The sequence below is a fragment of the Gasterosteus aculeatus genome, chromosome 4 (genome assembly GCF_964276395.1).
Source record: "Gasterosteus aculeatus chromosome 4, fGasAcu3.hap1.1, whole genome shotgun sequence".
Taxonomy (NCBI): domain Eukaryota; kingdom Metazoa; phylum Chordata; class Actinopteri; order Perciformes; family Gasterosteidae; genus Gasterosteus; species Gasterosteus aculeatus.
In genome coordinates this window covers 33,489,486-33,515,262 of record NC_135691.1, presented here as the reverse complement: position 1 = coordinate 33,515,262, position 25,777 = coordinate 33,489,486, and the positions used below count along the sequence as shown (strand labels likewise).

At 46.4% G+C, this 25,777-nt stretch overlaps 1 protein-coding gene across 16 annotated transcripts in view; it reads right to left on the bottom strand.

Moving 5' to 3' along the window:
• The window catches only part of ppp1r12a (protein phosphatase 1, regulatory subunit 12A), a 37,216-nt gene extending 13,957 nt beyond the window's left edge, over nucleotides 1–23,259 (bottom strand). For all 16 annotated transcript variants that reach the window (XM_078100472.1, XM_078100470.1, XM_078100479.1 and 13 more), the window contains exons 1-5: nucleotides 22,821–23,259; nucleotides 3,790–3,920; nucleotides 2,408–2,526; nucleotides 354–513; nucleotides 1–145 (exon numbers count right to left, since the gene is read on the bottom strand). In XM_078100472.1, coding sequence (XP_077956598.1) covers nucleotides 1–145; nucleotides 354–513; nucleotides 2,408–2,526; nucleotides 3,790–3,920; nucleotides 22,821–23,057 — 792 coding nt within the window. In that variant the 5' untranslated portion in view covers nucleotides 23,058–23,259. The remainder of the gene's footprint in view (nucleotides 146–353; nucleotides 514–2,407; nucleotides 2,527–3,789; nucleotides 3,921–22,820) is intronic.
• Between the last annotated feature and the right edge of the window lie 2,518 nt (nucleotides 23,260–25,777).

Genomic DNA, 25,777 nt, shown 5'->3' with positions numbered 1-25,777 from the left:
CATTTTGTTGATGAGGTCCATGTCACACATGTTCTCCACCAGTATCCTACAGGCCTCCTCTTTGCCCCAGTGCGACGCCGCATGCAGAGGAGTCCAGCCGTCGTAGTCCTTGATATTAACGTCGTACCCTGTTTGGATTAAAAGCCTGCACGGGGACGGGGAGGTGGGGCGGGTCGGGTGTGTGAGAAAAAAAAAAAAAAGGGAGGACACACACACACACACAAACAGAAAAACAGCGCGTTAGAATCTGCAAACCCCGCTCGCGGTGCTTTAAGAAGCGCTCCAGCGTTCGGATCACATGGGCGGGTAGAGTCCGCCCTCCTAAGCTTAAGAAACCCAGCGGCTCCGCTTACTTTAAAACCTCGACGTAGCCTTTGGCGGCGGCCACGTGCAGCGCCGTGCCCCCCGACTTGGTGTGCCGGGGGTCTTGGATCTGGCCGCTGTTGAGCCACTGCCGGGCGTCCCTCAGCATGACACGCTCCTCCTCTTTCCGGGCCGCCTCGATGTCCACGCCTGGTGGGAGACGGAGGGGTGTTGTCAAAAAAGGGCCGCCGCAGAGATAGCAACCCGATTCGGGGGAACCAGCAGTGTGCAACTATTGATTATTAAGAAGCACGGGGGTGTTTTCAACACACGTGCATCTTTAGATGTGACACAAATGCTGACTGTGACGGGACTTTATCCTAGAAACATTAAACACTAGAGGGTGCTCCAAAGCACCCGTTACAAAGTAAAGTACTGGGACAAACTCCTGTCGATTCCTCTCTGAAATGAGGTGTGCAGAAGGCCCCATGCAGTGAAGTGGGTCAGTGTGTGTGTGTGTGTGTGTGTGTGTGGCTGATGTGGTGGAAACAGGCCGGTATTGTCTTGTTGACACCTGGTTGGAACACGAGTCAGCTGAGTTTTTTTTCCCCAACCCCCCCCCCCCCTCCTCCCTCCCCTCAGCGTCCCTCTGGGGACGCATCATCGCTTATTCCCTGACACCCTAGAAAGCTTTAAGACCGCCCCGGAGCATTTGGACCGAGGAAAGAGGACATCGTGTCTGACACAGTGCAGGCAGAGGTGGACTTCATAGAGAGGACGCTTCATTCCCAATAAAAGAAACACCTGCAGTCAAGTCTTTGCCAGCGAGTCTTAAAAGTCAAGAGAATATGGTTTAGAACACGTGGATTGAGCTCTGTAATATTCTGACTGAGGAACAAGAAACTAAAAGGCAAGAAGAGGACTGTCGGAATGTGTGTTTGGTCAGAGACAAAGTTTCATCAGTCACCAAACAAGTGACTTGAATATTACAAATCAGATGTGATCTGATCGAAATGTCAGTTAAAAGTCTTTACAGCACTTCAGCAATAAATATCCATTTCATATGAGACGTGCCTAGATTAAAAGGGCACACTATCAACACATTATTTTCAAAAAGCTTTATTTTTAGATGTCAAAAGAGCATTGAGACAGAAATGCTACAACTCGAGTTGGGATTTTTCTTCCAGGTGGCAGGAAACAGTGGATTTGTGCTTCGGAGGAAGAAGAACGCAGACTTCCTGGGGGGGCGGCTCAGTTAAAAAGAAGGCACCGGGAGCCGGCCGGGTAGGCCAACGTCCCGTGGTCTCTTGGGAAGCAGCCTACACTGGGTCTATAAAAAGCAGGGAGCCTAATGGCCTCTAAGTAGAACCACAGAACAAGCAGAGCAGAGTGGAAGCGCTGGCAGCCGTTCAAAGTGGGGCCTTTTTTTTTTCTTCTCTTTTTTTTTTTTTTTAACAAGAGAACAGCACATCTTACACATGAGATGTTAACGAGAAAACAGAATAACAGAAGAAGTCGCTTGTTCCTACAGTAATGGAAAGACTAATTTTACAAAAAATAACTCTGGAAACATGAAGGATCCTCAGCGGCCTTTTTAGAAGAAAAAAAAACTGTTTTTATTTAGCGGCCCTTTCCCTAATCGGAGTCAAGGAGGGGATGCAGAGGTCGTCTCTGCCAAACCACGGCTACTCGCTGACAGGTTTGACCTCATGACTGGCATCTCTTTGAGAGGAGAAAAGCACATCACAGTAAAGCGGCACACAGCCGGGCCCGCTCGAGGCCGTGCGTCTAGCCCCTGTTACGTAACTCGCAACCCCCCCCCCCCCCCCCCCCCCCCGCGGTGCCGGGCTTTGTGTGAAGTGGCCGAAACCTCACAGAGAGCATTGTTCTCACGGTTGCCATAGATACGAGATGGCAAACACCAATGTGCTTGAAACTGCGCGATGCTGTACGTCAGGTGGGGACTGTGGATCTTCATCATTGTGGTTTCCTTTCATTATCGCCTGATCATCTCGGTCCCCCCCCCCCCCCCCCAATAGAAAGCATTGTGCACACTAACTCATACTACACCGGCGGAGTACAGTTGTGACGCCAAACAGCGTACCTTGTTTGTTGATCTCGTTCTGGAGGAGCTCCCCCATGGCCTCCTCCTCAGCGATGTCCAGAGGCGTGTCGCCCTCGCTGTTCACAACTCCTACGCTGGCACCCTGTCTGATGAGGTACCTGCAACAACAACAACAACAAGACACAGGTGTCAGGTTTGTTTGCAACTCCCCCAAAAAGAAATGGCATCTGACAGGCTGTGTGCTCTGTCGCCCCCCTTGAGGGAGTCTCAACCAGCTTTACGGCTGCGGTGACACGGCGACCTTTGCCGTATCGTCCTGCTCGGCCGGGGGGTGGGGGGGGTTTGTCTCTGCAACATGACTTCTCCATTAGTCACCCGGGCCGCCCACTTGACCTTTTCATTCAGTATGCGACAACAGAAAGCGGCTTGTTTTGTGTAATACTAGCCCAGTGTGGTGTCGGGGTCAAGAGGCCTGGCTGGACGCTTTTTGACTTAAAGCGCCTATAGATCTTTGCATTATTGTTCAGAAAAGCTGTTGAATCACAGAAAAACCCGCATTCGCTTCCCAAGCTATTTCTTCATCACTACAATGTTCGTCTTCTTACTTTTCTGTAGAATAATAATGGTGGGAATAAACCTGTAGCCTGGTTCCTGTAACGTAACACAGAAGTAAAGCAGGTCACACACACACACACACACACACACACACACTGCCAGCATGCTGAACAATGAGTTCAACTGAGCTCCTTCAGTCCGTTTAAATATCCTCGATAACATCTCTGTGCTCCTATGAGCCGCCGCCGTACCTGGGAAAGGAAAAAGGGACCAGGGACGAGGAAGCACTACAGGGCGACTCCAGAGATCGATTGCAGACGCGGTGGCCCGATAGCTCCATATTCAATTACATAACTTCGACAAAGTTTGACTGAGGCCCCAAATGAGCTGCTGTCAAAATGTGACGAGGACTCTGTGTGTGTGTGTGAAAGGATGGCTTTCGACGTGCTCCATGTCCATCATGCTATCTGGAATTATCGAGGGCGCTCTTTGGCAGTCAAAACTATGTTAATTTCCCCACAGCCAATGGCCAAACCCAGTGAGAGGAATGCTGCTGTGCAACCTTGAACTTTAAGACGAAAGAAATCCCATTTTTATTGCGCTAAATACTGTAATTAGTAGACAATCACTCTCGCCCCGCACCAATAAATAAAAAAGAAGGGGTCACTAATGGGGAGGGGGGCAGTGCAGACCTCAACTGGAGCCCAGCCACATCCTGCCCTGGTGTCACTTTGTGATTGACAGTCCAAACGACCTTTTATAGTAGCTGAATACAGGAACCACACCTCTCAGACGCTGTCACACACAATCCGACAGACCCCGATGAAACAGATGCTGTCGGCTCAAACCGGCCTCCCAGTACTCACTCTGCTATGTCGAGGTATCCGCAGGAGGCCGCGGCGTGCAGCGGGATCCAGCCCTCGTTGTCCGGCTGGTTGATGCCGGCTCCGTGCTCCACCAGGAAAGTCACCATGTCGATGTTGTCGTCTATGCACGCCTGAGACAAAGAGAGGCAGAAGAGTAAGGCCAACGCGAGTAGCAGGGAGCGTGACCTGCCCTCTGTGCGTGCATGCATATGAGCACATGTCACATAATGCACATGTGCATTGGATAGAGCATCGCAGTGTCCAATCGATTGCTCCGTATGTCCACAATTGCTGGGGAATTTTTTGGCATGGATGAGGCGCCGTACATTTATGCAAACAGCGAGCGGTCTAATTCGAACACTTACACACTACCGCCACTTAAAGCACATCATCCACATGGTTTGTAAAAAGTGACAAATCAAAACCGTCTGCAACAGGCGCAGCGCGCTCTTCCTCTCCCGATGAATCATTTCATTTAGAACCACATCTGCGGTCGCCCGAAAGTCAAAATGGCTTCCGTTTGAAGGCGCATTGAGACTTCAAGTTTGACCACTTTATGAAAAAATATCAAATACAATTCTCCTAGTCGCAGGTGATTGCTGGAGACGGTGCTGAAAGATCCCCAGATCTCCGCTTTCCCTTTACGGAATTTCACCTCATACATTTCGTGAGGGGACGGCGCACATTGGATGAACAACTGGCAGACCACCCACACAACGTGTCCCGCCAAAGGATCATCTTCACACCATCCATGTTGTTGTTGACGCGTTTTCTTTCTGAAACCCAATCCAAACCGTTTATGACTGATGACACAATGACAAAAAGGGGAGGAAAAAAAAAGCGATGCCCACAGAAGCAGCTGCGAGTGGGAGAGATCTATTTAAAGACTTGTGACGAATGAAGTGGGAGATGCTGTGATTTTACTCCCATCATGAAACGGAAGTCACAGAGTGGGCGTGTGTGGAGCCTTCAAACCAGCACTCAGCGGTTTGTCAGTCAAATGATGGTAAAGTGTCCTTTTGTGTTTGACCTGCGCTGATCCAACTACACAATGTTTGTTTTTTTTTATTTGAAAAGTCATTCATGCACAGCCAGGGTTCATCAGCTGTACTTGGTCGCCATCAGATGCCGACAGCGTCCGTTAGTAAATCAGTAGAGACACACAATTTAAATAATTACCTTTCAGCGATATCAAAAAAAAACTACCCTTTCCCCATCCCCGTCACTAGAACGCGCACCTGGACCGTCTTGCTCTTTCTGGGGTTGCTATGACGACCGAAGCGTTGACAAGAGAAACAAGATACACATGAACACAGAGCGGCCTCACGTTCGGGGCACACGACTTTCAGGCTGGAATCCTTGTCCAAATTTGGGCCGTTTGCAACGCCGTACATGGCCAGAGCCGAGGAGCGCCTGCAAAGGCCTCACTGAGCTTATCTGAGTGTGTGTGGAAAGGGGGGGGGGGGGTGTGCTTAGGCACAGACTTCCTCCAGGTGCAGATGAACTTGTGAACAGACTGTGCTCATCTGACTTTAACGAGGAGGTAGACGGCCACATTACTGCCGCCTGCTCTGTGGAATGTCCCTCTCACGTTTTCCTACTTCTTCCCTTTTGAGATTTGAAATAGTGTAACAGGTTAGTTTGTAGATGGAACATCAGGAAGTGAATGTGAGCCGTCTGACTTTTTGGTACAGCATCGGGTCATTCTTTACCTTTGGTTTTCTTTTTTGACAACTTTTAACAGAAGGGATCATGTGATCCAGGGCAACCAATAGTTTTTAAATCAATAAACCTTGAAATAACACATCAGGTAACACTTACGTTTAAACAGACTTTCCTTTTCCGTCTGTCGACACGGAGTGTAAAAAAAAGAAAAAGAAAAATGGATTGCTGCAGCTTTTCTGCCTCCCATCTGAAAGCTGTCCTCTGTGTCCTCATCTAAATCCTCCCCCAGTCATCCCCCCCCCACACTCATTATCTCTTCAAAGTCTTCTCCTTCTCAGAGAATGGAAACAAGCCCCTTAAGGCGAAATGCGGCGGCGGCCTGTGACCTCCGCTCTTCGCTGCGTCACCGGCCTTCCCTCCGCCCGGCTCCTCCCGCCCGCCATCGGACCCTTAATGTGATGCGTTTGGCTAACAGGTGTGTGGCGGGACGGGATGAAGGCGAGGCGAGAGAAAGCGTCACTTCATCCTCTAGCCGTCGCTTCTAGAGCACAGTGGAGGAGACAGCGTAGGCTTTCGTAACCCCCAACGGTCCATTTAAAATCTACAGACAAAATGCTTCGTGCAGCATGTAGACCAGCAGCGGCACGACGCGTCGGAGGCGAGGTCGCGGCGGAACGCTCAGACAGGTTATGACTCACAGAGCAATCCGACGTGTGGCCGTTCAAACCGGTTGGGCCGGTGCGCCTCAGAGGGGAGGGAGGCTGCGTAAAAAGCGACGGGAGCAAGTCGGACGGCACTCTGCGGCAACAAGCTAGAACGACCTCCTCGTAGTCGCGTTGCCTTTCGCCATCCGGTCAAGTTGCAGCTCAAAGCCTCGACCGTCAGATTAGAACCAGTTCATCCCGGTGCGCCGGGTGGGTGTTCGAGGCAGATTTGAAGAAAGAAAACAATGAATGGCGGCTTCACACTGATCGATTGAGTGCCAGTGGGGATGAGTTTAGGTCCCAGACGGGTTCATTTAAACCCTTCATTAGGACAGAAACGATACCGTGCCCATCGTATGCAGCAGCCTAATCCTGAGATAACATTGGGGGGGGGGGGGGGGGGGGCGGCTGAAGCTATGCTCCCTGCTAACACAGGAAAAAAAAAATGCACCCATGACATGCCCCTAAGAAAGGAGGCCGTTCTGTCGCCACGGCAACAAAGCCACAAAGAGAACACGGGTTCGGACCTTGTAGGAAACATAAATAAATAGAGAAGAGACTTCATTTCAAAGCACACAGGGGTCGCTGGGATTGCCCCCGAAGGCAGCGCAAAAAAGCCAACCGCTGTGAGACAACATCAAAAAGAAGAGCTGTTGAAAGGAGCGTCTTGGGGTGCCATCTTGGTTTTTAAAGTCTTGCAGGCGTGACTTTTAGCCGCTATCGGAGCGATTCTCATAAAAAGAAAAGAGATGTGTGGGTGCCACTGCTACTTATAACCATAAAATCAATAAAAACACAGTATGGTTAGCACAAATTCAAGAGCCAATGAGGTGATATTGAGCCCTTCACCCAAAATGTTATGTAACGCGTGTGAATCCACAGGTTGGGTTTCTCGCTTCATTTCCGCAGGCAGAGACTACATAACTTCTCTATAAAAACCCTTGTGGCAAGCTGCATCCACCTTCTTATTGAAACAACATCTAGAAAAGGCCTACTGGAAATATCAATAATGCCACACCAGCTTACCGAAAAAAACTCTGCAACAAGCCTATCAAACACTTTAAAAAGACTTCATGGTGCAGTAAAGGAGGAAGGCTACTCTGTGTGTGTGTGCGTGCGTTAAAAAGGATCCATTTGTTATCTTCTGGGCCATCGTGCCCAGGGCTCAGAGCTTAATTTAGCGGCACTCCACATCAAGGAGACACTTGAAGACCCCTCCCCTCCTTGACTTCCTTTAGTTGCACCCTCAGAGCGGCTCCTGTGGTGGCTCCCGCACGTTTCACCGCCGGGGGGGGGGCCACATGCCGCGAGGCCCATTGTGCGAGCACATACTCGACATTTAAATGACCACGGCGATGGTGCATGGCCACGATATCGCCCTCCACTGACATCTGACCGTGCGGTAAGGAATGCCATGAGAACCCTTGTTGGTACCACAAAAGCTTATTTATTTCAGACTGGGGGGATACAAAGAGGGCTGCGATGAAAAGGATCCCACAAATGCGTCACATCGAGAACACGTAGAAACACAATGAAAAGCAGCACTATTACAAACGGGCCGGCATCCCCTCTACTCAAACACCCAATAAGTGCTGCAGCGATAATGCTCCGCTTTACTTTATTAAGTCGGACATACGGGCCAATTCAGCTAAAGACAGGCTTTTGGTGGCAGTCTCACAGCGAGGCGGATAAGATAAGCCCCCGCCAACCACATAGTCACATGAATTTCATAAACATGCGAAATATCCGTGCACGAGTTCTGTAACAAGATAACAAAACCCCCGGACACCCCGCCCCCCTGTTCCCTGATGGTATCCAGCCTTTATTTGCCAATGGCGGTGAAAGGAATTTCATCCGCGGCGCTCCATCATTGAATACTCTCAATTCTCGACTCAATAGAGACAAGTCTTCACAAACAGAGATTGCTCGGGACGATCCCACAGACCTCAATGTCAACAGTGTTTATCAGGACGACCCAACTGTCCGCTGAACAAACAGGCCCGACAAAAACGCCCCACAGTTATGGGTCTGGATTACGCTACAGTCACCTATTTGGGGGGGGAGGGGGACAGCTGCTCAAGCCCCCTAAGCACAAAAGGCCACGAGCCACTCTGACTTGTGATCAGGCCTCGATCAAGAGCACCTTTCAAAACATTGCAACGTGAATGAAGGGTGACAGCGCAAAGAAAACACATTAAAAGGCACTTTTTTGCCATCGTTTGGTGCTTTCAGTTAGGCCTTTGCCAATTTTCTTGCGTGTGTGTGTGGGTGGGTTGTAAAGCGTCTGTAGTGAGATGGATAATGGCAAAGCCAGAACATTATCTGTGCATTGTGGTACAAGGTTACTCAAACATGGCATGTACAAAACGCAGGGGCTTGTTGGCTGTGGCAGCGCGTGCTTACGGCCCCCACTAAAGTAAAAAAAACACCAAACAAAAGACCAGTTTTTCCCCCATTTAACCAACAGTGTCGACAACAAAGCCGCTTCCTCTGGCGTCGCTCTGGCTTCACTCAGTCCCTCTACAGTAGCACGACTCCTATCCGCCGACCCGGTAAGCACACGGCCCTGGACTAGCATACCAGTGGAGAAATTCCCAGATAAGTAGTTCTCCTAGCCTTGGGGCTTCAGGCACCAGCACTTTAGCCCCTCCTCGTGGGCGACGTCACTGGCTCAGAGGCGCGCGGGCACTTCCTCAAAAGGAATTCCTTCTCGCCGCCTGCATGCGAGGACGCTGCGCGTTCGCAAGTGAGCGTTAGAAAGGAGGGGAAAAAAAAAAAATGGTCCCGTGACAATGAAAGCTGTGGTGCGAAAATATAAGAATGTCATGGACTATAGATGGATTAAATTGGGATCAGTGGATCTTTAACTGGAAGAGATGTTCATTGTGAAGAAATGTACATTGGTGTGTGTTTGTGTTTACGCCGAAGACAAAGAGCTCCCAGCTCCTGTGCTGTTGGCAGGGTTCATGAGGCCAGAGGGTATATGGGGTAGATTGGGGGGGGGGGGGGTTAGAGCCCTGCAGGGGGACCAGCTGGGTCCCTCCACTTGATGAGCCCTGTTGGGAGCTGTAACCAGACTACACACATGCACGCCGGCTCTCTAGCTGCTGCCGCTACTGAGGACGACCATATATGGCCCTGGGATTCCCATGGAAAAAGAAGACCGGGATTGAGGGGGAAAAAAAAAGAAAAAGAAAAAAGGCAGGCGAGATTGTAACTGTAGGTTTCACTTGGGCTTTCGCCCCGCAGCCAAAACAATAGCCCCACTTGAAGGCCAAATTTGTTTCCATGCGAGAGGTCGGATGGCCACGGAGAGACTTTCGTATAATAGAACCGTTGTGTGAATGGTGACTACACGCAGGACAGTAGTCCACAGAGCAGTCACTCGGTCAGTCTACTAAAGAGCCATTGAGAGCAGCTTCGCCCTACACTCACCCCCATCCCCTCCCAGCGCTGTCCCCGCTCAGGCCTACGAGTCAGAGAGGTTAAATGGACATTGTGGACGCAAGGATCTGACATTCTGCCAATTACAGCCATTATTTCATCAAATAAATAAATATTATAATATAAACATGGATTGTCAGAGTGGCGTTGCATCACTACGCGTGCCGTCGAGACCATAACCGAATAAGATGGATACAGTGTACGCTACACTTTAAGAATAACAGCTTCATATGTAAACAAATGGAACAATGAAACCTGCCGATTTGGAAAATTGCACTTGGCCAAAACGGCAGTCCGCTGCATGCTTCCAAATAAAAACGGGGAACACACATTAGTTTGTCTGGTTTTTTTGAGGCAATGCATGGCTACACAACGTATGGCGACATGTGTGTGGCGACGCAAGTTGCATGTTCGGCCAGTGGAAGAAGCGGCCTCACTAGTGGAGCCTCCAAGAGGAAATGAGAAAAATAAACAGCCACTTCCTGTTCCTCTCTGGCCTGAAACCTCCAACACCCTGACCCCCCCTGCCCCCTGCCCCCCACCATCTCCAACTCAGTGTGGAAAGATGAGCACACACACACACTCCCCCCCTCCTCCTCCCCGGTGTTCTGGGCCTGAAAGCGCGTAGCAGAAGGCCAACCGTGTTTATACAAAGTGGTAAGATGCTAATTTCCAGCCTGTTCCTTATTAATAATCAATGTGAGCTGCTTAAAACGCCCTTTCCGGTACCCAAAAAATGTCCATCACCCCTGCACATTGTCAGATGATTTACTCTAGATGGATAGTAGAACATAAGACGATCATGATTCGGTCATAATTTGATCGCGGCGAGAGATTCCTGCACAGAGGACCAGAGTTTCACTCGACGTGAGCAGTAAAACAGCAGGAAGCGTGAAGCTCGTAGCCGCGTCTCAGGACGAGTGGTTGTGGTTCATTAATTATTCATTCAAGTCAGTCAATTAACATCTCGGCTTGATCAGACTCAGTGACCGGACATTTATGCTCTATAAAACACGGCGATAAAATTGAGTTTGAGGACTCTAATGAATTTCACTGTCACTTATTTTGTGATACATCTGGACATTAAAAATGTAAGGATTTAGAAACATGTTCTATCGTGCAGTGAGGGACATTTGGCGTGAAACAGGGTTTAAAAGCATTTGGAATCATTCAATATAGAAAAAAAGAGCATCTGCTGATAGCAGAAAGAAATGCATGTAATAAACACAGACCACGCTGCTTACGCAGGTCTATTTGAAGCCAAAGTAGTCAGCCTGTCGCGGTCCAGGCCCGTTTACTGACACGGCTATTTATCTGCAGGAAGCGAATCACCCGCATGCACCTCTAGACAAGCGCACTAATGGGGAGGCCTTCACAGCAGAGAGCGGCTTCATTCACTCTCACGGCCACCCGTGGATCAGCGCGAACAGGAATCAATTTTATTAGCATTGGCGTAATCATATTGGGTTTTTTGAAGAACTGAGAATGTATTGATACCGTGTTCTGCATCTCCTGGCTGAGCATTAACACAACGTGGCGTCATCACACCAGCATTTCACGGCACCTCGATACTATGCACGGTTTGGAAGAAGAAGCCAGCGTTGGGCGATAATCTGTCGAGGCACCTGGAACGCTCCTCGCGTGTTATTCCTCACCCATCCCACAGTGCGGGAATAAGCAACGCCACGCGGTGACATCATCCGAACGCACGGCGCAGAGGGGAAGCCACACAACGGGGCGGCTTGTGGTTCAACAGCCACTGCTCATTTTGATGGAATTATTACAACGAAATCAAACCACGGTACCACATCGAACGTGCTTCTGCGAGAGGACGCCGTGTCCACCGCCGATCACATGGCAGCGGGTTTAGTCTCCTGAGGAATTCTCCTTAGGGACCCCCAGGTGAACCAGTTTCAACCTGCAGACGTGCTCCTGCGACATACTTCACAGAGCCCTCGCCGTTCCTGATCCTCGGGGCCTTTCCACAGCAGCTCGTGGGTTGATGTTGGGATGCGTAGGATTCACGTGGAGCGGAATCACGAGCCACAGAGGGCGCGTTAACCAAACGTTTGACACCTTGGGTTGTTGTGCGGGTCATTGAGCGAGATTTTGGTTCCCTTAGAAATAAACAATCCGTAATCTTGTTCAGTCTTTTATTGATTAGTAAAACAAATAAAGTACCACAAGCTCCGATGCCGCCGTCCTTGGTCACATTAATCAAATCTAACTTAAACTCCATTTAAGTAAAGCGCTGGCGGCTGATGGGACTGATCCGCATTTACTGAGTCTTATTTCCGTGTTGGATCAGAATCTGACTCCACCTTCAAATACTGTCATTGTGCATTTTGATCTCGCGGCGGCCCTTTTGTCTTTTTCCAACAGCCGACACTCTCTGCGAGGAAACGGTACGTGTCACAATGAGCCGGATGACCTGGCACGCCGCGGAGCATTGGCGCGCAAAGCAGCACAAGGACTTCCTGCTGCTGATTATGGGGTTGGTGAAAAGGGTTGAACGAGGCAGCAAGCGAGGCCAGCTCGACGAGGAAACCTGCCAATTACACGCAGGTAATAAATACACACGCACGGATGCTAAAATGTTTCCCTCTCACTCGTCGAGCGGTGATTCACCACCCGTCTGGAATTCAGCCTCGCATCACGCCGTGACCTTTTCCCAATATGCGAGACATTAAATTGAGGACATTGTGTTTGTCTCGGATCAGTGGATCTAAAGAACAACTGTGACAGAAATCGCGGGCTTGGCAGAAGTCCTAAATCTAACTGCTCTGTCCATCAATGATCGTTTCCGCGGTTTGGCTGGCTTACATCCATATTCATGCAGAAATCTTTTCTATCTTGTATTCGTGGCGTTGCTCTCATCTGCTTGATCTCAATAGGTTACAAATTACTTCAGCAAGACCCATTTTTGCACATGTGGTTCACAAATTCATGATGCAATAAGATTTTCTCTACTGAAGTATATGTTGATGTTTTTTGAGGAGCTGATTGTTAAAATGAATAAATGACATCAAGAGGCTAAATACAAATTACATTATTATTATTATTATTTCACTTGTATGAATTGAGCTGGAACGAATTACACAGCCCAAGATTCCGATTTTAAACCAGTATTGAGATGAGAAAGAGATCACAACATGACAATAGCTAATCACACTGGAGGAGGACTGGCTGTTAACTATTCATGCTAGACAAAGAAAAACACTGCCACTGTCTAGATCATCAATTTTTAAAAGTTGGGATTTTAATGTATTCTGCAATATGTTAGAGATGCATGGGTGAGTAGCTGCTACTGTAAAATGGACTGAAACATAACAAAGAACCTGGAAGCAAAACGCTGAGAGAAAGAAGACTTGTTCCAAATGGATGGATATGAAGTGCCTGAAGACCATGTTGGACAGCCATTACAGTGAAATTACTTTTCATTTAAAATGTAGTTGAACTCAAAACAGCAATAGCTCTTCAGCTGGTTAGGTGGTAGAGGTAGCGGCTAACAAAAGAACCGAGCATGCTGGCACAACACATGCCATGTGGCCAAGTCCTATTTATGCAGCCCAATAGCACAATTCAAAAGAATCTGCCTCAAAGGGCACAATCACTCAATGGCACTTTAACGAAAAACAGTCCAACTGAAAGGCTGCACTGCAGTCCAGCTGAATGATTTCTAAACTACCTGGACCTTGCAGTTCAACAATAAGATGGTATAAATGTGCGAGACTGTACAACAAATGTGCAACGCAAAAAAAGCTACTCGTTATTTAGACAAGTAACACGTATTTAAGCAATAAAAAGAAACTAGAAAATGCATTTCCTGCTGAAAATGCGTTGGAATGCAAAAAGCTGAAAGCTGAAATGAACTTTTTAAAATAGCTGAAAATACAGAAAGTTGAAGGGAATTTGAATACATTTGCTGAAATTATAGATATTAGAAAAGCTGAAATGAATTTGAAATTGCTGAAAATACAGAAATGGGAGAAGCTGAAAGGAATTTCAATAGATTTGCTGAAAAAGCAGAAATGAAAACAGCTGAAATAAATTTGAAATATTGCAAAAAAATACAGAAATGAATAGTGAAAAATTGCTGTTGATAGAGGCATAAGAATAGCTGAAATTATTTTAAAGAACTGCTGAAAATACAGGAAGTGGGGAAGCTGAATTTCAATAGATTTTCTAAAAACAGAAGTTGCAGGAGCTTAAATTTGTTTAAAATTGTTTGTAGTAATATTAGTAGTAGTATTAGTTATAATTGTGGTATTAGTAGTACTAGCAGTAATAGTAGGTTTAGTATCAATAGCAGTAGAAACAGCTGTAATACTATTAGCCATAGTCGTATTTGTAATAACATTAGTAGTAGTTGTAGTATTAATAGCAGTAGAAATACTAGTAGTATGGTAGTAGAAGTATCAGTTGTAGTACTAGAAGTACGAGTAATATTCGTAGTGGGAGACAGAATGTTTGTTATTCAAACTAAGAAGTTTTTAATTAATAGGCCTCATCACAAACATTACAGTAAAAATTCCCTCCATGTGGCTTTTATTTTGAAATTATTGGATTGGGTGGGTTGGGGGGGTGTAGATAGAGGGAGGGAGGGTGAGAGGGTGAGGAAGGGAGGGGTGGTGAGGAAGAGATAGAGGGAGAGAGAGAGGAGGAGAAATAGACAGACATACTGACTGACTGAGTGATTAACAGTAAGAAGAGGTCAGTGTGGAGGGGGGAGGGGGGGCGAGTGTCTTTATCATATTGGTCTGTTGACAGAAAGCATAGCTGCGTCATGTGACTCCACTAATCAGGTCATTGGAGCAGCTGTGAGTCACACACAGAGATACTGCAGCGTGTTTACGAGTAACCACGGCAACGGCGCACCTATTGCATTGGGTGGGGTGGGGGGGTGTAGATAGAGGGAGGGAGGGTGAGAGGGTGAGGAAGGGAATGGTGGTGAGGAAGAGAGGGAGAGGGGAGGAGAATTAGACTGACTGACTGACTGAGAGTGATTAACAGTAAGTAGAGGTCAGGGGGGAGGGGGGAGGGGGGGCTAGTGTCTTTATCATATTGGTCTGTTGACAGAAAGCATAGCTGCGTCATGTGACTCCACTAATCACGTCATTGGAGCAGCTGTGAGTCACACACAGAGATACTGCAGCGTGTTTACGAGTAACCACGGCAACGGCGCACCTATTGGATTGGGTGGGGTGGGGGGGTGTAGATAGAGGGAGGGAGGGTGAGAGGGTGAGGAAGGGAATGGTGGTGAGGAAGAGAGGGAGAGGGGAGGAGAATTAGACTGACTGACTGACTGAGAGTGATTAACAGTAAGTAGAGGTCAGGGTGGAGGGGGGAGGGGGGAGGGGGGGCTAGTGTCTTTATCATATTGGTCTGTTGACAGAAAGCATAGCTGCGTCATGTGACTCCACTAATCAGGTCATAGGAGCGAGCAGCTGTGAGTCACAGACAGATCCTGCAGCATGTGAGTGCTCGTAACCACGACAACGGCGCACCTGTGCTCATTAACGGCTGCAAAATGCAGAGACATGGCAGCAAGTTACACAGAATCCACACCTCACACAAATGAGAACCAGCGCAAAACTATAACAGCTATCTAAAAAATACGGCGTTTGTATGAGACCCAAGACTCTACCGAACGCGTGGATGTGCTTTTTATGTCTGTCCGGTAATAAATACGGCTCCTATGGCCGTTTACAAAACGTGTACCTTGTGGATTTTTGTGAGAAATATGTCGGCAGATTTGTATTGGAGCCTATGGGGCTTTTGGCAGAGGTTGTGTCACTCAAACACTCCTTGCGCCAAAACTAAAAAACTCTGGGATTCCATGAACACATTAATCCAATCAGCACAACCATACCCTCATTAATCTGAAGAAATGAAGCCTCTAGAGTGTATACTTTGGCTGCAAGGACAGAAGTTCCATATTTTTTTAACCAGATTCCTGCGATGCCCCACACTCTAGCCCGCGAGCTCTCCACTCTAGCAGACGCAATACACACTCATGTAAAAGTCAGAAACGGAGCGAAGAACTAGTGAAACATAATCAGTGATAATGAAAAAAGTACAATAGATATCAAGAAGCAGTTTTTTTCATAAAATAGTTGAGACTTGTGTGAACATTTGAGAGTTGAAATGGTGTCTGTAGCTGAAAGATTTGCGAAGCTGAAAAATCTGAAAGTTGAAGAAGTTGAAGAGGATTTGAAAAGCAAACTCCATTTGAAAACCATGTTAAAATATTAACGATTATTGATTTATATAAATTCAAGCTTAAGAGGTAGAAAGCTGAAAAGTCATAGCCCTCAAGCCAGAAAGAAGCTGAACATTTTAATATTTGAAGGATTTTAATAGCTGAAAGTGTGAAGGAGTTGAAAGGTGGCGCGGAAGAAATAGAAGTTGAAGATGAAGAACTAGAAAATGCATTTCCTGCTGAAAATGCGTTGGAATGCAAAAAGCTGAAAGCTGAAATGAATATTTAAAAAAAGCTGAAAATACAGAAAGTTGAAGGGAATTTGAATACATCTGAAATTACAGATATTAGAAAAGCTGAAATGAATTTGAAATTGCTGAAAATACAGAAATGGGAGAAGCTGAAAGGATTTTCAATAGATTTGCTGAAAAAGCAGAAATGAAAACAGCTGAAATAAATGTGAAATATTGCAAAACAAAGCAGAAGTTGCAGGAGCTTAAATTAATTTAAAACAGTACAGAAATAACAAAAGCTGAGATGAATAAAAAGAGGTTTAAAATTGTTTGTAGTAATATTAGTAGTAGTAGTAGTTATAGTTGTAATTGTGGTATTAGTAGTACTAGCAGTAGAAGTTGGTTTAGTATCAATAGCAGTAGAAACAGCTGTAATACTAACACTATTAGCCATAGTAGTATTTGTAATAACATTAGTAGTAGTTGTAGTATTAATAGCAGTAGAAATACTAGTAGTATGGTAGTAGAAGTATCAGTTGTAGTTCTACTAGAAGTACTAGTAATATTCGTAGTGGTTATAGTAGTATTTGAAAGAGCAATGCGTATTTCAACGAAACCGCTTCATGGTTAAGGTACAGATAATCATTGAGGCTTTTAGTTTGTAATGATGGAATTGGGTGAGGGGGGGTTGGGAGACAGAATGTTTGTTATTCAAACTAAGAAGTTTTTAATTAATAGGCCTCATCACTAACATTACAGTAAAAATTCCCTCCATGGGGCTTTTATTTTGAAATTATTGGATTGGGTGGGGTGGGGGGGTGTAGATAGAGGGAGGGAGGGTGAGAGGGTGAGGAAGGGAGGGGTGGTGAGGAAGAGATAGAGGGAGAGAGAGAGAGGAGAAATAGACAGACTGACTGACTGACTGAGTGATTAACAGTGAGAAGAGGTCAGGGTGGAGGGGGGAGGGGGGGCGAGTGTCTTTATCATATTGGTCTGTTGACAGAAAGCATAGCTGCGTCATGTGACTCCACTAATCAGGTTATAGGAGCAGCTTTGAGCCACAGACAGAGATCCTGCAGCGTGTGAGCGAGTAACCACGACAACGGCGCACCTAATGGATTGGGTGGGGGGGTGTAGATAGAGGGAGGGAGGGTGAGAGGGTGAGGAAGGGAATGGTGGTGAGGAAGAGATAGAGAGGGAGAGGGGAGGAGAATTAGACAGACTGACTGACTGAGTGATTAACAGTGAGAAGAGGTCAGGGTGGAGGGGGGAGGGGGGCGAGTGTCTTTATCATATTGGTCTGTTGACAGAAAGCATAGCTGCGTCATGTGACTCCACTAATCAGGTCACAAGGAGCAGCTGTGAGTCACAGACAGATCCTGCAGCGTGTGAGTGCTCGTAACCACGACAACGCCGCACCTGTGCTCATTAACGGCTGCAAAATGCAGAGACATGGCAGCAAGTTACACAGAATCCACACCTCACACAAATGAGAACCAGCGCAAAACTATAACAGCTATCTAAAAAATACGGCGTTTGTATGAGACCCGAGACTCTACCGAACGCGTGGATGTGCTTTTTATGTCTGTCCGGTAATAAATACGGCTCCTATGGCCGTTTACAAAACGTGTACCTTGTGGATTTTTGTGAGAAATATGTCGGCAGATTTGTATTGGAGCCTATGGGGCTTTTGGCAGAGGTTGTGTCACTCAAACACTCCTTGCGCCAAAACTAAAAAACTCTGGGATTCCATGAACACATTAATCCAATCAGCACAACCATACCCTCATTAATCTGAAGAAATGAAGCCTCTAGAGTGTATACTTTGGCTGCAAGGACAGAAGTTCCATACTTTTTTAACCAGATTTCTGCGCTGCTTCAGCCTCTAGCCCGCGAGCTCTCCACTCTAGCAGACGCAATACACACTCATGTAAAAGTCAGAAACGGAGCGAAAAACTAGTGAAACATAATCAGTGATTATGAAAAAAGTACAATAGATATCAAGAAGCAGTTTTTTTCATAAAATAGTTGAGACCTGTGTGAACATTTGAGAGTTGAAATGGTGTCTGTAGCTGAAAGATTCGCGAAGCTGAAAAATCTGAAAGTTGAAGAAGTTTAGGAGGATTTGAAAGCAAACTCCATTTGAAAACCATGTTAAAATATTAATGATTATTGATTTATATAAATTCAAGCATAAGAGGTAGAAAGCTGAAAAGTCATAGCCCTCAAGCCAGAAAGGAGCTGAACATTTTAATATTTGAACGGTTTTAATAGCTGAAAGTGTGAAGGAGTTGAAAGGTGCCGCGGAAGAAATAGAAGAAGTTGAAATAAAGATTCGAAGAACAATACTTGGAATGCATCTCAATGCATTCCAACAAATAAAGATTCGAAGAACAATACTTGGAATGCATCGTTAATGCATTCCAACAATAATCAGTGCCATTGAAAAAGGCCCATGCAATGTGGATTATTAGGAGGCACATCAAAGGGCAGTTGATTTTCAGTGCTTTAGGGGGAAATAAACAAATATCCGTAGGCTTCCTATTTAAACGTCAATACCAAAAAACATTGTCACCTGGGCTCATTTTAGGCCACACGCCTTGAAACCCCCCCCCCCAACAAAACATACCCGTTTCTGAAAAGCACTGTGCATTGCATCCTCAGCTTATGTAACCGGGGTAGTATTTATCTAACAGCCATCAGATCTGGGAGTTATTCTGCAGGCAGCTGGAGCCCAGGGAGATTCTTTGTGGATTAAGCCTTTTCTTTATAGGACACCAACCTGTTGTAAAAGCAAGCAAAGCAGGTGAGAGGAACAGAAGATCTGTAATGTGCCGCTTTGCTCGTCTTCGAAGGGCTTCTCCACATGAGATGGAGGGATTCTCTCCCTCCGGCAGACAGGAGGACTGAGGTTGGTCGGGCGAGAAAGAAACGCGCTCCATGACAAATTGTCATTTTCTAAAGAGCTGAGCGCTGCCGGAGACGGACTCTCCGCTCAGCCTGTTATGCAACTCCCACTCTGTACATGCAAATCCGCCAACACAAGTGACTAGCAACCTTCCCCGAGTCGTCGTCATGGAGACCAGTGCAAGATAATGTTCAGAGACTTCAGGGCCATAATGAGGGTGTGTAATGTCAACAGCGAGGAGGCATTGTAATACCCAACTCTGACACTTTAAGCTGGCCCGAGTCTCGTCATCGCGGTCTTTAGGATCAACACAGCTGAAGACAAAAAGTTCAGGCGTGGGTCAGCGGGGAGATTTCCTTTTGCGAGCCCTCGGTTACCTCTACACTAATTGCCTCGATGGGGCTCAGTGGCGCTGCATCGGGAGTCGCGAGCCAGAGAAAGAGCGAGAGAAGTGCTGGAGGGGAGGTGTATAGGTGACAGCTGAGGAATGTCGGCTCGGCGCTCTCTTTGCCATGGTTTCAAACGACTGTCATGTGAGGAATGCACAGGCTTGGACGTCGGGACTGGGAATGCTGTCCTCCGAGACAGATTTAGCAGACGAGATCACGGATCTCCACTCGACGGCCCGAAACTCCTCGCCGGCTCGCGCATCCCCTTTTACCGTGTCCATGCAGTCCGTGTGTGGGAGTCTCTGCCAACCACATCACCAAAATGAAAATCACAAAAAGATGCGTGGCACGCACCAAAGACTGAAAGCATCAGAGATTATTGTTGGATTCTGCCAACCTCGTCACTCTTTAGTAACCACGTCATGGGAGTGGGGAGCTCTGCAGTGGTCGCAGTGTTTCCCACACATAGACTAATCTTTTTAACGCTATTTAAATCACGCAGCGTATTCGTTCAGCTGCATTTCCTTTCCCTGCTCTCCCTCCGTCTGTCACACACACACACACGTGTCTTTTTAGCAAGCCCCGCAAAATTCGTTGCTCTGACCGAAGTTGTAGACTTTGCGCATGTAGGCTGTAACAACAAGTAGTATATGGTGTGAAATGTGTACTTTTAGTACGACGTTTGTATAGGCATGAATCCGTTTTGTATTTACTCCTCCCCCGTCAGCCCCCACACATTGACGTTGGATCTGTGGGAAACACTGGCGGTCGTCATCGTGGATCACAACATCACACCAACAGGAGGGAACATGTTTACGGGTCATCTGCAAACAAAATCGGTTTAAAGTGACAGGAGGCCAGTGACTCGTATTATGACACAATCTCTGGACTTTGAGGGTGATCACGCCAGAGCTGCACTACGAAGCAGAGCTACAGACTCTGAGTCATACCCAAACTTAGTATCATCTCCTGAAACCTAGTTAGGCGAACTGTGGCGGTGGTATTTATAAACCTAAACTGGTCACCGCCGGCATGGAGTGATATCGCCGCACCGATTGTGGAGGGAGTCCTCATCTAACAACACGGGACAAAATGCAACGGTCGGACCAGTGAAGTACATCTCGTCAAATGCAAAAAAAAAACACTTGTCAGCGTCACGAAATTCTGTTGTGTTATTCTCTGGAATTTATCTTAAAGGATTGAGAAAATCAAGGTTGCTCAAAAACAAGGAATGGTTTGACCGACTGGCCCTCTCCTCGATGACATTCTGGGATTAGCATTCTAAACAGAAATGTACGCATAGCCTTCTTCTAACTCTTTATAAAGACGCCAAAACGCCTGCAGAACTACAACACACACAGTCTGCTGAAGAGCGCCACTGACAATTCTTTTCTCACTTTGGCTCATCCTTGGACATCAGCTCAAAGAAAAGCAGTGTTTGCACACATTGCCTTTTTGCACAGGGGGCTTTGGCAACTCCACATTTCATAATAACAGATCAGAGGGCACGACAGTTGTTTTAACAACACCATTAATAAGCACTGGGAGCGAATATATATCAATTAATCAACGTAAGATGAAGGCATATGACTCATTCTAGAAAACGTATTTTATTGGTGTAACAAAGTCTAGGACAACACACGTGCCCTGTAACATGGTGGGGCCATTAGCAGGCCTACTAACACCCACATGTGGGCATGACTAAGAAGGTGACATCACTGGAAATGTATGCAAGCATTAAACTTTAAATGTCAGATATATTTCATTCATTCGCAGATAATTTAAGCAGCTTCTATAAAAAAAGAAAATGTGGAGAACATAACAATACATTAAACTGTGGCATGGGTCTCGTCCACAGTTAGTAACTGGAACTTTAATAATTAGGTACCGGGGTGGGGGGGTTCATGTTGTCCTAAAGGCCGATTGTATTGTATGTAACTAGGACATATTACAATGTACAAACCACGTTTGATTTCTGTTGGTATCAAACACTAAAATGAAATCTGTTGTTACAGTCACAGCAGCTGGTGTCGTTAATAAACTATAATCTTTATATTTGTAATTAATGACCCTCGACCTAATACCATAACAGTTTGTGCCCAATATAGGACTCTTGATATTTCCAAAAGTAATATGTATATAACAGTAAAGGGTATAGAGATGTGACATCGGGGGCTTAGCAGGTAATGAACAAACTAGTAGAAATCACACATGAATCCCTAACGAGAAGAAATATAATAATTGCGGTACTTTCCCTTTAGGAAGATCTACATTTATTGCCCTTCTAGCTACCAGAACATTATGATCACAGCACTGGTGTTTTAATAACCTTATCGTTTGTACCTCATATATGGTCAGCACCTGGCGATACTGACTGACGACATCCAAAACGGGCTGCCATTTTCATTATTTGGCTATGGAAGCACAGAGGCTAGCCAACGTAGCTACCCTGGTTAGCGGGCAAATAGTTAGCATAGCACCGCTGGCATTCCAGTAAACTAAGTGAAGCATTTGCAACACATGCTACTGCTCAACACCAAAGTCCCCCAACGTAAAACGCGAGGACAGAATAGTTATCACCAAACGTCGCGTCTGGGCCTAGCGAACGAATGAATTAACATGAGCTAACCCTCCATAACAGCTAACGACAGCTAGCTTATCTTGCTAATGTAGCGTTAGCATACATTCCGCTCGCCTGACATTGCACTGAACTGGTTTACCTCTTTGCAACGCTTAAGGCAATATGCTAAAACAGCGCTGTCGTCAATGTATGCATGAAATACACCCCGTGTACAGTAAAGGCCTTGCGAATACAAGAACAGCCTGTAATCCAATGACGTTCTAACTAAATAACGCTAGCCAGCGTTCCAGAGAGTAGCCGCGGTCGCGGTGTAGGGTTTATCAACAAAACCCCTGTTACTGCTGACCGGCTTGTTGCCATCATTGTGGAATTCGTTTTTCCCTGAGCGAGTGTCCCGATCGATGACAACATTCGTGTTAGGCTCCTGGCACAATCGATTGTAGCAACCCGAAATAAGTTTGTATGCCCCCCCAACATCATCATCATCATCATCATCAAGGAACCATTGGAGCACTGGTGGTAGCTCGGGTAGCTGACAACAGTAACGTTGCAGTTTGAAGTGTAGCAGTACAGCAATTAGACTGCGCCCGCTGACCGAGGACAAACTCGGGGGAAAAAGTAGCCCCTTAAAGCGGCGCTTTGCCCACTGTGTGTGTGTGGGGGGCTGCACAGTCCGCACGGTATACGAATGCAACGAACACCCCAAAACCAGGCTCAGAGAGAGGCCAGCGCGCTGCCCCGTAGCGGTGCGCTGCGTCGAAAGGGACGGCCGTGCTAGGTGAGGTAAACAACGGGATGAGAATGGCTTCCATTTGACAGGTGTTGCAGGGCGAAGCAGCGGCTAGCGGCGGAGACGAGATTTCGCTTTCCGTTGACGGCGACGTGACACAGACACAGACACGAACCTGGTGGAGGGCGGTGAGACCGTCCACATTGGCGTAGTTGATGTCGGCGCCCCGGTCAAGCATTCGCAGCACCTCCTCGGTATCGCCGCTCGAGCAGGCGGCCAGAAACACGGCGCCATCATCGAACTTCACCTTCGTCTTCTTCTTTTTCAGAACGGGAGGCTCCTGGTCCGTTTCCGAGCCCAGCCACCGCTTTAACTGCTCATTCCTCTTCTGCTTGGCGTCCGCCATCTTCATCCCCCTCCTGTCTCGGGCTTCTTATCTTTCTCCGAGAGAGGATATACTTTATAGTGCCACTATCCCACAGCGCACTGGGGCGTGGGAAGGGAGGGCTGGAGAGGAGGGGGAACCGAGCGAGAGAGAGAGAGAGAGAGGCCGTCTGGATGTTTTTTTCATAATCTCGCGAGATCTGGAGCTCAGGCGCTGCAGTATAACGTCATCGTGAGTAGATTATGAGGGGAGAGTGAGTGGGGTAATCCCTTATGAACTGTGTGTACCAAATAAAACAGGGGTCCTTGATAATATTACATAACAGCCAACCAGCTTACAGGCACTTCCGGACAGATCGAGAGTATTAGTAAAGCGCTCCATTTAAGATTATAAATAGACTGTTATTTATTGAGATATTACTGGGTGAGGTCAAAGTTCATCCTTAGTTCAACCATAAAAGTTATGACACATCAGTTGCCAATGATATAGGGTCCATATGAACAGCTTCACAAACACACGCATGTCAAATTTAGCCTTCTGGTTTCCCACCACATTTCCTGGCCTTCTCAGTGGTAGGAGGCTGTCCGTTGTCATGGAGATGGCTCCGTTGTTATTAAGACATTTTGGACCATGTTTGGAGATTCTCTTGAACTGAATATATTAATACTCTTCCATCAAGTACAAATATGAAAAATGTATTGATGCTGTTTTTTTTACATGTCATGTAACTAATGTAAAGAACTAAAGGGCTGAAAGCCATATATATATATATTTTTTTTTTTTTTTGGGGGGGGGGGGGTTCTTTTAGGATTTATTTAAATCCTCTGTTTAAAATAAAAAAGAATTAAGCTTTCAAAGTTACCCATTTATTTTAAACAACACAAGTCAGTATAATAATGTTTAACCCATCTATAAATATCATATATCATATCATATCATCAACCATGTCCACCTGTCTTGTGTGTTTCTTCTCAATCATGCATCAGTCAACACAATCCTTAGAATAGTAAATCAGGTATATTAGACTAATTAAAAGCACCAAATGAGACAATGTTAAGTATCTTAATCTATAAATGTATACAAAAAGGCCAGGAAAATGATTTAGATGCAAATAAATCCACTAACCCTATAGAACTGCAGTTTTCTTAAAGTCTGCATGCAACCATACCCGTACTTCTGTACTTCATTCTGAATGGACTGAACTGCAACAAATCCATTCTTCATATCCATGTTCAACACGTGCGTTATGAAAACCAAACATTATGAATATATTGGCCGACCAATGACAGTACCTTTATATGAGAAATAGTTCTACTGCTGTTGTTGTGTGAGAGTGTTTATTTTGGTATAAAGAGCCGAGGTCAGTATTGCCATTAGTTCTATTTTAATGTCCCTCCTGGTCATGATTCAACTCAAACAGATGTGACTTGACCATTTTCTTTATTATTTAAATAATGTGCGTGTCGACAAAACTTCCTCCACATATGGAGGCACTGAATGAAATTGCTCCTCCAAAGATGTCCTGCACATAGCGCGTTTAGTTTACATCTAATGAAAACATATTGCTCTCTCTTTGGGGAAAAAAAATCCTGCTTACCACAAAGTACCTGTAATGCACTGGGGTGGTCCCGCTCAACCTGGGCTAAAAAAAGGCGGCCAGGCATGAAGAATTTTGGCCCCGCCATGTGTTGTTGTTGGCGGACACCCATGTGTACTCAGCAAGGTTGGGGGTGGGAGTGTGTGTGTGTGTGTGTGTGTGTGTGTGTGTGTGTGTGTGTGTGGGTATGACTCCCCTCTCTCAAACTCAAGCTGCGGGTATGAGCCATGCACAGCCGTCTTTTACAAAGTGTCATTATGGATGCTAATGATGTTGTTTTCGGGGTTTAAAGACATTTCTGAGAGTGAAAATGACGCTGCTTGCGTCTGATTAAATAACCACCCATCTTCTGAACATCAAACAAGAGTCACGATCCAAAACATTTAAACAACTGCAACCACGGGCCATTGCGTAAAGTCCCAGCGACCCCCTAATTTTTCCATTTCAGAGCCATTCCTCATGTCAGCTGACACCGAAGGGAAACAGATTTAAACTGTTTATGGTCTGCAGATGCAGTAAATGAGACCTGGGCTGCAGCACCGAGGGGCTCCGAGCCAAAACACAGGGGTCAAAAACGGGGAGGGAGCTGGGGGGCCCAGCTGATTGGGATCCCGAATGTTCCAGAAATTGTGGCGGGAAATGACGGCAGTTCTGCTGAGTCATAAAAACGGTGGAACACCAGTGTCAGGAAGTCGTTGGCTGGAGGCCTCGGTGTGACGATATCAGGAGGGTTCACGGGGGGGTCGGGGGGGGGGGGGGGAGTTGGACGTGGCCCCACATGAGCCTCGGCCCTCCTCGCCCGGCAGGTGTGGGCCATGTCCAACTCCACGGGAGTGTGTGCGGGTAGATACACGAGAGACGACTCTCGCTAATCTCCGTGATTCAGTCTTCTCAAAAGGTTGTTTTGAATAAAAAACTGAGTTCTGACAACCTTTAAATATCAAACTCTGTATGACATTTTCAGTGTCGAAAAAAATGTGACATTTAAGATGTAAAATGAGAAAATGCAATAACAAAAAAAAAAAGAATCTAACCAAGCATTTGAATATTTCTAATAGGTTTTGTGCATGTTTTTCACATTTCCCCTACAGTTTGCTTGCATATGCGCAGATACTTCACTTGAGACCTCTGGTGTACGGGATGCATCCTG